Source organism: Microtus pennsylvanicus, chromosome 3 (assembly GCF_037038515.1).
Source record: "Microtus pennsylvanicus isolate mMicPen1 chromosome 3, mMicPen1.hap1, whole genome shotgun sequence".
Classification (NCBI taxonomy): domain Eukaryota; kingdom Metazoa; phylum Chordata; class Mammalia; order Rodentia; family Cricetidae; genus Microtus; species Microtus pennsylvanicus.
In genome coordinates, this window is record NC_134581.1 from 101,001,852 (window position 1) to 101,015,229 (window position 13,378).

At 38.3% G+C, this 13,378-nt stretch overlaps 1 protein-coding gene across 1 annotated transcript; it reads right to left on the minus strand.

Annotated features, from left to right (window-relative positions):
* Window positions 1-1,835: 1,835 nt before the first annotated feature.
* On the minus strand, window positions 1,836-2,399 carry Mbd3l1 (methyl-CpG binding domain protein 3 like 1). The gene has a single exon (XM_075967628.1). It carries the CDS (start codon window positions 2,397-2,399, stop codon window positions 1,836-1,838), a length of 564 nt encoding a protein of 187 aa, XP_075823743.1.
* Between the last annotated feature and the right edge of the window lie 10,979 nt (window positions 2,400-13,378).

The following is a 13,378-nucleotide window of genomic DNA, read 5'->3' on the forward strand; positions in this document are numbered from 1 at the left end:
AGATTAGTGAGCATAAAACTGAAGTTATGCAGAAAAACTATGTCCAGAGCTCTAAAGTGCAGTGTAGGATTCCAGTCAGTAACACCGTGCTATATAATTGAAATTGACTAAGCCAGATGCTAGGTGTCAGTACTACTCATAAGATAGTTAACTATGATAAATAGTGTGAGGTAGTCATCTGCATTGTCAACTTGACTGGCTCCAGAGTTACCTAGAAGAGACAATTCTGGACATATCTGTGAGACTATTTTCAGAGTTTAATTGGGGAAAGAAGATCCATCCTAAACATGAGTGGTACCATCTAATGGCCTGAGATCTCAGACTGAATAAGAAGAAAATAAATAGGAGGAAATGAGTAGAAACCCAACATTGTCTATCTGTTTCGGGACTGCAAATACAATGTGAGAAGCTGTCTCATATTCCTGCTGCCAAGCCTTCTGACCGCCCCCTCAAACTATGAAGCAAACTAACCTCTTTTCTCAAGTTAACTTGACATGTACTTCATTAGTAATTAGAAAAGTAATACAAGATAGCTGTTAATTTGTAAAAGTCATCTTACTATATAGGCACATCAAAACACTGTATCATATACCTTTACACAGATAAGTGTAGTCCTCCCTGCATCAAGGAACTTTTCTTTTACAGCAGACACACACCATTACAGAAAACCACAACCAATCAAACTGCAGAGTTGTGAGTTCAGTCCCAATGGATACACATATAACGTAACCCCTGAACCTAAGGTTTAGGGAACATTGCTAAGAAGGGACAAAAAGACTGTAAAGGCAAAAAAGAGGGATTAATGTGAGACTGTGCATTCTGAGAATGTCAGAAGGCAAAAATATTTTTTAAACACTACTAATGAAATGCAAGACTATTAGGTATCTAGTAAATTATGGCTTAGAAGTTAAGAGTACTTTATGTTCTTCCAGAGGACCTGGTTTTGCTTCTCAGAACCTGTATGGCAGAGCCCAACTGTCTATAACTCAAGTTCCAGAGGAACCAATATCCTTTTTTGGCCTCCATGGACACCAGCCCTGCATGCTGTTCATAGACATACATGTAGGTAAAACACTCATGTACATAAACTTTTTTAAAAATAAAATGGTGAGTAAATATAGGAGTATAAAAAACTTAGAAAAATGTTTTCTTATCTCAAAAATAATTACTGGGGATAGAGATTTGGTTCAATATTTAAGATCATTTAAAACTCTCACAGTGGGCCCAAGTTTGGTTCCCAACACCAGTGCATGAGGGCTTACAAATGCCTATAGCTACAGTTCCAGGGAATACAAAACCTTCTGATCACTTCATGTGCACACAGCAATACATAGACACACATAATTAAAAATAATTTGCTATGTATATGCTTTCATCTATGTCTATGTATTGTGTGTATACCTAGTGTCTGTGGAGATCAAAAGAGAGCAATGGATCCCCTTGGAATTGAAATTATAGATAGTTGTAATCTGCTATGTAGATGTGGGGGAGTTATACCTGGCCAGTGAACTTCATCACAGAGCCATCTCTCCAGCCCCCAAAATGATTTTAAAAAATAGTAATTACTGGCTGGGTGATGTAGGTCTATGGTAGAGTATTCACCTTGTATGAGTAGAAAGTTGGGTTTGACCTTCAATACAGAGATAGAGGTGGGTAGAGTAAGAGAAAAATAATAATTATCATTTATATATTTTTCATTGAACAAAGAATTTTATTGAAGTGTTATTAAGTTTAAAGTTTCAACTCTCAAAACAACAAGAGACACTGCAAAGAAGTATTAAAACAATTCTGCATTCCATCTGCAGTATCTTCTCCCCAGCTTCCCCTCCCTGTATTTAGAAGGTTGCCTTCTTTGACCCCCTCACTTTCTCTGCCTCGTTTGCTAGCCTGTGTGCAATCATGGCAACTGCCAGTCTTTCTCTGGCTCTTTTCACTTTCTTTTCCTGTTTGCTAATATCTTCTTCAGTGACGAGAAATTGATTGTAAAGGCTCTGTGGGATACCTGCTTCTGGAATCACGTCTGCCAAATGTGAAGATGACTCATGGGTGGACCTACAGTCAACATTGTTGGCTTGAGTCTCTGAAACAGACGCATCTGTGCCTCCAGGTTTAAGATCTTGCAAAGCTTTAGTAAGATCTGAGGTGCTCAAAAGTTCTCCTGCACTGCTGTAGGCCTGGAGTCCTTGTAGTCTCTTCTGCCAGCAGGCTTGTTGGGGCTTGACCAAGGTCTCCTCCCACTGATGATATCTTACCTCATTGCCCACATGGGATGTGACTCTAGTGACTGGCCTCTTGAATGTGTAATTGGACATCCTCAAGGGGATTGAGGCGTGTAAACAAGGCTTTGGCTTTGATAGGTTCTCCCAGTCACACTGCTTCCTCTGTGAAGTCTTGCCCATCTGACTCCTTTCTTAACCCTATAAGCATAAGTCATAAAATTGGATACATTTAATGAAGGCTGTCTCCTTGTATTATCCATGTGATAGTTACCAATTATAAATGCTGCTTTTAACTTCCACCTTCCCTCTCTCCCTCTGGTAATTAGTTTGGAACATCATTGAACAGAGCTAAGTTGAGCACAAAAAGCTCAAAGTCTAAATTCTCCAAAACACTTGGCAAAACTCCCTCCTTGCTTGAGTGTATTTTTCTTCTTTCTGAATGCACAGCCAACTGCTTGAGACCTCACATTTCCTCTCGTGATACACAGTCCCCAGTCTTCCTCTAAGTCTCAATTCTGCCATTCTTCTGTATTGTTTGATCATGGATTTGTTATGAACCACTTGATTTTCATAGCCTCTTTAACATTTAAATAAACAGTGAAATTAGATCCTAAGAGCCCAAGGTCGTGAAAGAATGCTATAGAACAGCATTTCCTGGGCACAACAGGGTCACTGCAATCAAGAACTCACAGATGCTCTAATTACTTGGCACAAAACCTGCACAAGGTTAGGCCAGCCAACATTCCAACACAGCTATAGTAGAAGCTCAGGGCACTGATGGCTGCCGAGGGAAGAACAGTGAGTTTTCTTCAGGTATGTGGCCTCTGATGGGTTGCTCCAGTGGATGACCCTATATCCATGAACATACTGGAAGAACTAATAGCTTTCAGTCAGTTGAAAAAGGACATGGAGTTGAAAGGGAGAAGTGATAAGGATATTTGGGTGAAGCTGGGGGTAAAATGGAGCATGATATGATTGATACATTTCATGCATGTATGAAACTTTCAAAGAATAAATATGTATTTTTAAAAATTAAGAGCAAAACTACCAACAATATCACTACAAAACCTGAGACATTAATCAACCCAAAAGGTCATGTTCAAAATAAGTAATTTGAAGGAAGAAAGGAAGGAAAGAAAGAAAGAAATGTATTCACTCATTAACAGATTTTAATTTCTAGTGGGCTTTGCTAGATTTTATGTAACAGATAGTACATGGCACATAAATATTTCTCAAAAACAAAATTGACTCTGGAATACTTAGCCCCCGTATTTATTTACTAATTTTTATTCACGTACATTAACTGCACAAAGGGGTATCACTGTAGCATTTCCATATTCACAAAGAATGTGCTTTGATCATCGCCACCACTGCTATTGTTCTTTAGTATTTAGCAGCCTTTGCTCCCTCCTCCTCTTCCCACTTCCTTTCTACACCTCTCATGTTTCCCCTTTCGTGTTATATTCTTTTTATTTAAAACACACCTCCCATGTTGAGGTGACTCTGAAGATAAGGGGCCTTGTTGCTGAACCCGATAACCTGAGCACCGGCTCTCATCAGCTGTCCTTTGACCCCCACATGCTTGGTATGGCAAATATATGCACACACTCCCCATTCTCAAAAGAACACAAATATCAAAACTGCTTTAAATAGTTTCCACATGAGTGGAAACATGGTATTTGTCTTTTCTTTTGGATGTGCATGTGTAAAATGTGTGTGCTTACATCTTTGCATGTGGGTGCACAAGGTCACGTGTGCCTGTGGGAGCTGGAAGTTGAATTATTTATTTATTAAGGCAGGTTCTCTCTTTGAACCAATGGAAGACCAATTCTGGGTAGTCTAGCTAGCCAGCTTGACACTGAGATTCATTATTTCTGCCTCTTCAGTGATGGAATTACAGGTAGCCACCACATTTGCCTGTTTGGTATTTTTGTTTGGTTTGGTTTGGGTTGGGTTTTTTCAATGTATTTTATCTTTGAAATTATATTACATCATTTCTCCCTTCCCTTTCCTCCCACTAGGCCCACACACACCTCTCCTCTCTTTTAATGAAAAAAATCATTTTTCATTAAAATATACATATATTCCTAAATGTTGGCTCAATTTTTTTTGTTTTTTTCTTTTGCAATAAAAATACATTTATTCAATTGCCTGCCTTCCCTCCCCATTCTAGTCCTTTTCAAACTATAATTTGACTCTAAGTTATTTTCTATTGATTAGTGATGTTGGCTCGATTTTTATGTGGGTTCTGGGGATTCAAACTCCAATTCTCATAATTGCACAGCAGAGCCATCTCCCCAGCCTGGCATTTATCTTCCCAAGCCTGGTTTATTTCACTGAAAATAATGGGTGGTCTCTAGTTCTATCCACTGTCCTGCAATTGGCACACTTTCATTCTATTTTATGACTGAGTAACAGTCCGTTGTGTAAGGGCTGACTATAGAGCTCAGTTGGCATGCCTAGCATGCACAAGACCATAGGTTTGATCTCCATAAAACGAAGTGTGGTGATGCAGATTGGTAATGATAGCACCCGGGATATGGAAGAAGGAAAATGAAAACTTTAAGGGCTTCCTCAGTTACACAGTTTGACACCAGCCTGGGCTATATGAGACCCTGTCTCAAAAATAAAAAATTCAGTTGTCTAAATATGCCACATTTTCTTTATACATTCATGTGATTATGAGCATCTGGACACATTCTACAATTTGACTTCTTTGGAAATTGTTCTTTTAGATTAACATACATGGTACAAACATTTACAGGAGAGTATGCTCCTATAGTACATATATACACTGTGTTAGGATTAAATCAAGCATTTAACCATCTCAGCATTTACCATTTCTATGTTGGGAAGCTTCAGATTTCTCTTTCCTAAGTTCTTTATAATATTTATGAAATATTGTGAATTATAGTCACAATATTAATATAGAATATAAAAGAATTATATTCTGCTATAGAATATAAGAACTGATTCTTCTAGTGTAACTTTTGTACCCATTATCCAAGCTCCTTCTTCCTGATCCCATGTCAATACTCAATTTTACAGTCTGTAATCTCAATAATTCCATTGGTATTACTGAAAAATTCTTTTCATTTTATCTTACATACCTTGTAAAACTTCAACTTAGGAAGAATATTATCATTACCATGCCATAGCTATTGCTGGTCTTTTGATACCTGATGAAAAAACACACAACATACTATTTTGGTGCAACTATAAATATAAAAATTTGACATTAACATGGCAAAAGGTGTTAGTCTATCAAGTCACTGAATTTACCTTAAACCTGTTTGATACGTTCTGAATTTTTACTTTTTGTCATTTCCACTTGTAATTCCTCTTTCTGCTGCTGTGATAAAATACTCTGGTAAAAACAATGGATAGGAAAGAGTTCCTATCATAGCCCATCACTGCCAGGAAGTCAAGGCAGATGTTTACATCCACAGTCAAGAGCAGAGGAATCAAGCCCTCACCCTCCTACACACTCAAGTTCCCTTACAATTTCCCCAGTACTGCATGGGGAAACTGACTAAGCTGAAGCTGTAGGGGTCTAGTTGACAAACTTACACATATCTTAGGCTGTGTGTACACTTCTTCCAATCATACTGATATTTCCTTTATTTTCCAGTCTGAGATTTTCCCCATCTTCCTGTTTTGTAACCTCATGCCCTCAATATACCAAGAAGTCCCTCAATCTTCAATGTCTTTTTCTAGGGAATTCTTCCTTCGGAATTTAATCATGTTTACATTTCTCTGAACTACACAGAAATCCTTTGTCTAATCTTTTCTGTCCTTTCCTTTTACCACAAACTTCTCAAGAAGGGACATCTATATTATGTTTTTTTTTCCAGAGCATCTTACCTCCAACCAGCTCCTCAGACTGCTCGGAACCTTCATGTGCTGTCATCATTCTATGACTCTTTCCCTTGAAAAAGTCACAATGACCCATTGTTATTAGATCCAAAAGGAAATTTTTCACATACTCTTTAAGTGGAAAGCATTTTTGAGACATATTTGTTGCAAGGAGTTGCTTGTTCATCCTGGCTGCTTGGCTAGCTTAGCCCCAAAATAACCACACAGAAACTGTATTAATTAAATCACTGCTTGGCCCATTAGCTCTAGTTTCTTATTGGCTAATTCTTACATTTTAATATAACCCATTTCTATTAATCTGTGTATTGCCACATGGCATTGGCTTACCGGGTAAAATTTCCAGCGTCTGTCCCCAGCAGATCTCTCTGACTCTGCCTTTCTTTCTCCCTGCATTCAGTTCTGTCTTCCCTGTCTACATAAGTTCTGCCCTATCAACCAGCCCAAAGTAGTTTCTTTATTAACCAATGAAAGCAACACAAAGACAGAAGGATCTCCTACACCATTTCCCCTTTTCTGTTTAAACAAAAAGGAAGGCTTTGACTTTAACATAGTAAAATTACAAATAACAAAAGTTATCAAGCAAGAATTACAGTTACAATATTTATATATACTTTATCTTTTATCACAACAAAGGAAAACTATAACTATAAATTCTTCAACTCCATCATAGACTCTAGAAAAATATAATATTATCTAAGTAAACAGGAAGTGCATTGCAAGCAACTTCCAAAAATCTAGAAATGACAGAGACATCTTGCTACCTGGACAGTCACCTAAAGTTTTTCTGTACCATTGGGGCATCCATCGTCAGCTTATAGGCCCATAGTGTCCAGAAGATTTTTCCATGAAGCACGAAATTTCAAAGACAGGACTGCCTGTACTGGCAGTTTGCCAGTTACTTTCTTCTGTATACTGCAGAATGTCTCACAGACTCTTTCATGAAGCAGGAACCCCGAAGGATCATCTCACCTTTAGCCAAGTTCAGCAGTCATTTCTCTTTGGGTTCTGCATGTCCAGTTTTTATAGCATACTATGAAGCAGTCCATGAAGCAGGCAAGAGCAGTTTCTTGCCCAATGGCTAACCAGCTCTGTAAGGAGTCTCTTCAATGCCCACCATCCTCTTGAAGTAGCTTGGTCTTACCAGGAGAAGATGTGTCTCATTGTCATGAAAAGTCCTAAGTTATTAAAACATTTAAATGCCATATTCTGAAGGTCTCTGAAAGATTTGAAGAATATCTATCTAACTGAAATATATCTCTATACATCTAGAAAATCTAAAAAGCATGACTATAAGCTTGACTATTATAAATGACTATTAACCTGTATTTCTTGATTAATTATACATTACAAATTTAAATTATACATTACAATTTTAATCAAAAGCAGAAATATACTTTAAAAAATTAACCTTAAATTTGTATCAATAAACCAAGATCTATACCAAAGCAAATTATTTATCTTTATAGCATATAAACAACTATGAACAATATTTAGAAATATGGACATAGTTTTGTCCATACTGCTTCCTGCTATTTGGGGGTGCTGTTATTTCATGGTGTATCTTGTATGCTAGGATCATCTCAGTCAGCAGTTGGGCAAAGTAATTTTTTGAGGGTGTTTACAACAACCTATCAGGAGGCCTTGGTCCATGAAACCATATTTGCCTGGAAGGAATCCACAGGTTCTCATCTTCTGTGAAAACAAAAGAAGAACCTCTTTTCCCAAGCAACATGTTTGTAGACCCAAATTCTGAAGTCAAGATACCTTTATAATATACATGCTGGTTTAGCTTAGCAGCCCATTCAATAAAATGTTTCACTGTACTTAGCTCCTTCACAGTCAAAAAATTCAAAGAAAACACAATAATATACATAATCCAGACTCTCTGTGAATTTCCATTTTTATGTGGCTTATTTTCTTTACTCCTTTTAATCTATGACTATTTATACTGTCTCTTTAAAGACTTTAAACACCCCCTTTTTAAAGCATTAACTTTATTTTATGGCTCTCTATACTCTTTTTCTTCTCTCTACCAAGCCTACGTACATTTATTCAACACTGTGACCCATTTATAGGTCTTTCAATGTCTAAATCTGTTCTATTGTGAATCTGTACTTCTTTTCTGATGAGAAGCATTTCTTAAAATGCTAAACAGCTTGGTTTCAGTGACCCTAGGTGCTGGATCCACCTCTCTCAGGATTTAAACATGGTGGATGTAGTTCACTTCAGTCTCTAATACCACCGGGTGGGAGCCATCCTTACCACCTAAGCTCTGGGTAGCACCATGCAGCACATAAACCCTTATTTCTGAGTAAAAGCTAAATCTGCCATGCAGCACACTTCATGGCCTGGAAATATCTCTGTGTATGGCAGTAGGAATCTGCCATGCTCTCCTGCTTATGCACACCAAGTAGATCTGATCCCACCACCTGCCCTGGCAGGGAGCACTGAGCCCAGGCATGGTCTCAGCAACTTTCCTCCCAACCCTGAGTGGGCACACAAATACCCAGGTCCACAAATGCCATTGGAATGCTCCATAGCTGGAGTTTGTACTGGTGACATGGCCCAAGGAGCTGCATTTTAAAACAGCATGGCTTTTATTCTGCTGCTGCTGAGTCAAGAAAACCTCTCTTAAAGGAGCTGCAGCATGCAGCCAGCAAATAGCAAGCTGTGTTAAACTCTCTATTTTTTTCATTTATAATTCCTTTTTAAGCCCTCTCAGGTTTTACATGGATTTAGTTGGCCATGTGGGCACCAATTGTTGCAAGGAGCCACTTGTTTGTTTTGGCTGCCTAGCTAGCTTAGCCCCAAAATAACCACACAGAAACTGTATTAATTAAATCACTGCTTGGCCCATTAGCTCTAGTTTCTTATTGGCTAATTCTTATATCTTAATTTAAACCATTTCTATTAATCTGTGTATTGCCACATGGCAGTGGCTTACTGGATAAAATTCTCAGCGTCTGTTTCCAACAGATCCATGGCATCTCTCTGACTCTGCCCTTCTTTCTCCCAGCATTCAGTTCTGTCTTCCTTGCCTACCTAAATTCTACCCTATCAACCGGCCCAAAGCAGTTTCTTCATTAACCAATGAAAGCAACACAAAGACAGAAGGACCTCCTACACCACATGTTCTGGCTCCACATAATCCTTGTTAGTCTTCAACTTGCTGTATAGAGGCTGTATAGAATCCTCCTATCTCAGCCTTAACCTCTCAAATGAATTATCATACCTAGCATAGTTAGAATTAATATGAATATAGAGAATGTACATCTGATACAATTTACCCCATACATTGACATGTGCTATTAACAGAAAATATGAGCTTAATTTCTAGAATATATATTTTTAAAAAAATGTAAATAATTATAGAAACAATAATGGCTATATATAAAAACTTGATTGACTTTTATATTTTCAAGATAAACAAATGATGTCTTTGAGATTAGTTTATTTACCCTGATTTCAACATATTACAATGCACACACATTCTAAGACATCACAGGGTTACATGGCACCTGCTATGGCTTGAATCTGAACTGTCCCCCACAGGCTTATATTTTGAATTCTCAGTTCCCAGTTTATAACATTATTTTGAAGGCATAGAGACTTTAGCAGGAGGGTCCTTACTAGCAGAAGAAAATCATGAGGAGCAGACAATATGAATATTATAACTACCTCTGGTTCCAGATCAGCTGTCTCTGCTTCCTAGTCTGCCCACATGCGTAAAATTGCTGTCTCCCAATCCCAAAGCCAGAGTCCTATCAGGATAGATGGTAATGTTCTGAACCTGTGTTGTAGTAAGGTGCTTTAAACTCTTTGGCTCTTTTCGGGGGGAGGGGAATGCCACCCAGCTCCCAACTGAGTCACATGGAAGCTTATTCTTAGGTGAAAATGCTCAGCCTTAGCTTGGCTTGTTGCTTGCCAGCTTTTACTTAAAAGTTATCTTGTCTACCTTTTTCCTATGGATTTTTCCCATTCTCTTACTTCTGTAAATCGTACTCTTGCCCTGTGGATTGCTGTGTAGCTGGATGGCTGGCCCCTGATGTCCTCCTTCTTCTCTGGCTACTCCTCCCTTTGTTCCAAGATTTTCTCTACATGTTCTCTCTGCCTGGCAGCCCAGCCTATCCTTTTTCCTGCCTCGCTATTGACTGTTCAGATCTTTATTAGACTATCAGGTGTTCTAGACAGGCACAGCACAGCTTTACAGACTTAAAACAAGTGTGACATAAACAAAAATAATACCTTAATATAATATTCCCCAACAAACTGTAGCTAAATAAACTTTCCCTGCCTTAAATCATCTCTATATTTTAATCTGAGTGATGCAAAATTAACACATTATTCTATAAATATGCAAAATTTGTTGTTATATTAGCTAAAACAAATTCTACATAAAATAGTATTAATTTTGAACCATAGTATATAATAACTTTTATGTCTACATAATGCTTCAGGTTATTGATCAATTTTATCATTCTAATTGTCTTTATTTATTTATTAAAGATTTCTGTCTCTTCCCTACCACCGCTTCCCATTTCCCTCCCCCTCCCCCAATCAAGTCCCCCTCCCTCATCAGCCCAAAGAGCAATCAGGGTTCCCTGCCCTGTGGGAAGTCCAAGGACCACCCACCTCCATCCAGGTCTAGTAAGGTGAGCATCCAAACTGCCTAGGCTTGTCTTTTTAAATTTTTGAGAAATAATTAAATATATTTGTGAAATACAATGTGATGGCTTGATGTATTTTCTGACATGAAATTCTAGTCCTTGTTTTAATTCCTACAGTTTATATAGTCCCCCAGTTTTGACGGTAATTCTCCCTCTGGTAACAAAATGGATACAGTGTACAGAATCAAGGGCAAAAACTGGGGTTTTCTACAAGAACGGAAATAATTGGGCAATATAACTGGGGGCCAGTGAGAGACAGAACACAGATGAGAGAAACAAATGAGAAGGGAGGAAAGAGGAACAAAGAGAAGGCAGACAGTCACTGAGAAATAAATAACAGAAAGAAGAAATGAAGACAAAAATTGTAAATGGAATGGGAGGAAAGAAGATGGAGACTGGGGAAGAGGAGATGGAGGAGGAAGAGGAACAAGGAGAGTAGGAAGAGGAGGTGGAGGAAGAGAAAGGACATTCATAAACAGAGAAAGAAAACAATGCAATCTCAGAGTAGCTACAGATTATATTTTTGCTTTAAAAATATCATAAGACCTACAAAACATAAAATATACTGTCTGACTCATCCTTCAGTGTCTAGCCCAGCGGTATTACTCTCTTCATGTGGTTGTGTAACCATCACCACCATTCATCTCAAGAACTGTTTTTCAGAAACAGGAAACTCTTTTCCTACTGCACACTAACTCTTTATCCCTCTTCCCAGGCTAGGGCATCCACCCTCCTACTTCTACTTCTATAAATTTGGCTGTGTTAGTGAGGACTATAAGTAGAAACAGATAGCATTTATCCTTTACCACTGGAATACCTTCCTCAACAAAATGTTTCGTTCATGTTGTACTGTATGTCAGAATTCCTTTGCTGTTTACGGCTGATTCCTATTACAGCTACACATAATTTTACACTGTACAGTGTGAAACTGCTGGCAACTCATGGCCCACGTTGGTCCCTGCAAGGGCCTCCACTGAAAGCTGCTGATCACTTGCAGAGTATCTCCTAGCACACAGATGATTGCAGTACACATGGAAGGAAGAACTCCATCTGTGCCTGGAAACTGAAGTCGACATCCTGCCTCCAGTCAGCCCTGCTGCCCACACTCAGCATTCTGGTTCTTGCTTTCATCCCTGGGAATAGAATAAATTCAAGATAAATCCATTTGAGCCAAGAGAATACAGAATGTGAAATGTCTATATATAACAAGGTTGAGGCAATGATCCCCCAACACAGTCTAGGATTAGTCTGTCTTGCATAAAAACTCTGTTTTATCAAATTAGTATATATTGGGCCTGAAAGATAGCTCAGTGGGTAAGGGCACTTGTTTCCGAACCTCACCACATAAGTTCTATCCCTGGGACCCGTATGGTGTAAGCAGAGGACTGAAACCCACAGAATGTCCTCTGACCTCTGCACGCAGACACACACAATAAATACAATGTACTTTTAAATTAACATGTTAATTGCACAAATGAATGGGTTTATGATATTCCTTACTATATTTCCCCCTAGATTCCATGTGTGACAGAAAACATATAATGTTTTTCTTTGTGAGACTGGTTTATTTCACTTAATATGATTATTTAGTAAAATGATCCCTCCTTGTCCATTCTTTTCTGCAAATGACATATTCTTTATGGCTCTACAGAATCCCACTGTATATATTTACCACATTTAACCCATTCCTCTGTTAATGCGTACACAGGCTGGTACACCATAGCTATTGTGAAGGATGAAGTAACAGGCATGAGTATGCAGATATGTCTATGGCAAGTTGATAACGTTTTTTTCAAGTTGACACAAGCTAGAGTTATCTGTGAAGATGAAAACTCAGCTGAGAAAATGCCTCCATCAGGTTGGCCAGGAGACAAGTCTGTGGGGCGCTTTAGCATTTATGATTGACATGGGAGAATCCATACTACTGTGGGCAGTGTGACAGTGTGGGCTGAACAACCTAAGCAGTGTTCCTCCATACCTCATGTTTCAATTCCTGCCCAGACTTCTCTCAGTGATGGACTGAAGTCAGGATGTGTAAGCTAAATAAATCCTTTCCTACTCTGGTGGCTTTTTTGTCAGAATGTTTTATCACAGCAGGGGAAAGTGAACTAGAATACTCTTTCTAGTATATACCCAGTAGTATAGAAGGAGCTTTTATCTTGCTCAGTTAGTACGCCTTTCATCAAGAAAATAATACATGCTGTTAAAGATACAGAGTGAATAAAATCTTATACACTGTTTCTGAGCATGTAAAATCCACTATGGGAATCAGTAAGGAAGTTCTTCAAAACATCAGAACTACAACAATCACTTGTTCTAAATATAATAACCCTCCTCCTTCATCCCAGAAAGCTCCAGCAATTAAGGTCATCCCTACCCAGTGTTCATGCTAAAAAGTTTTCTGATCATGCCCGCAATTGCTTTATCACAATTCATTATATAGATATATGTAAAATTATCAAAAAAATTAGAATGAATAAATAAATAGTGTTGGCCTTCAAGAAGCAAGTTGCGGAGAAATATGTACAATGCAATTCTGGTAGGCTGTAGAATCATGGAGAACAGACTGAAAAAAGGTCACTGGTAAGTGAGAATGGAGCCTAAAAATGAGGCAGA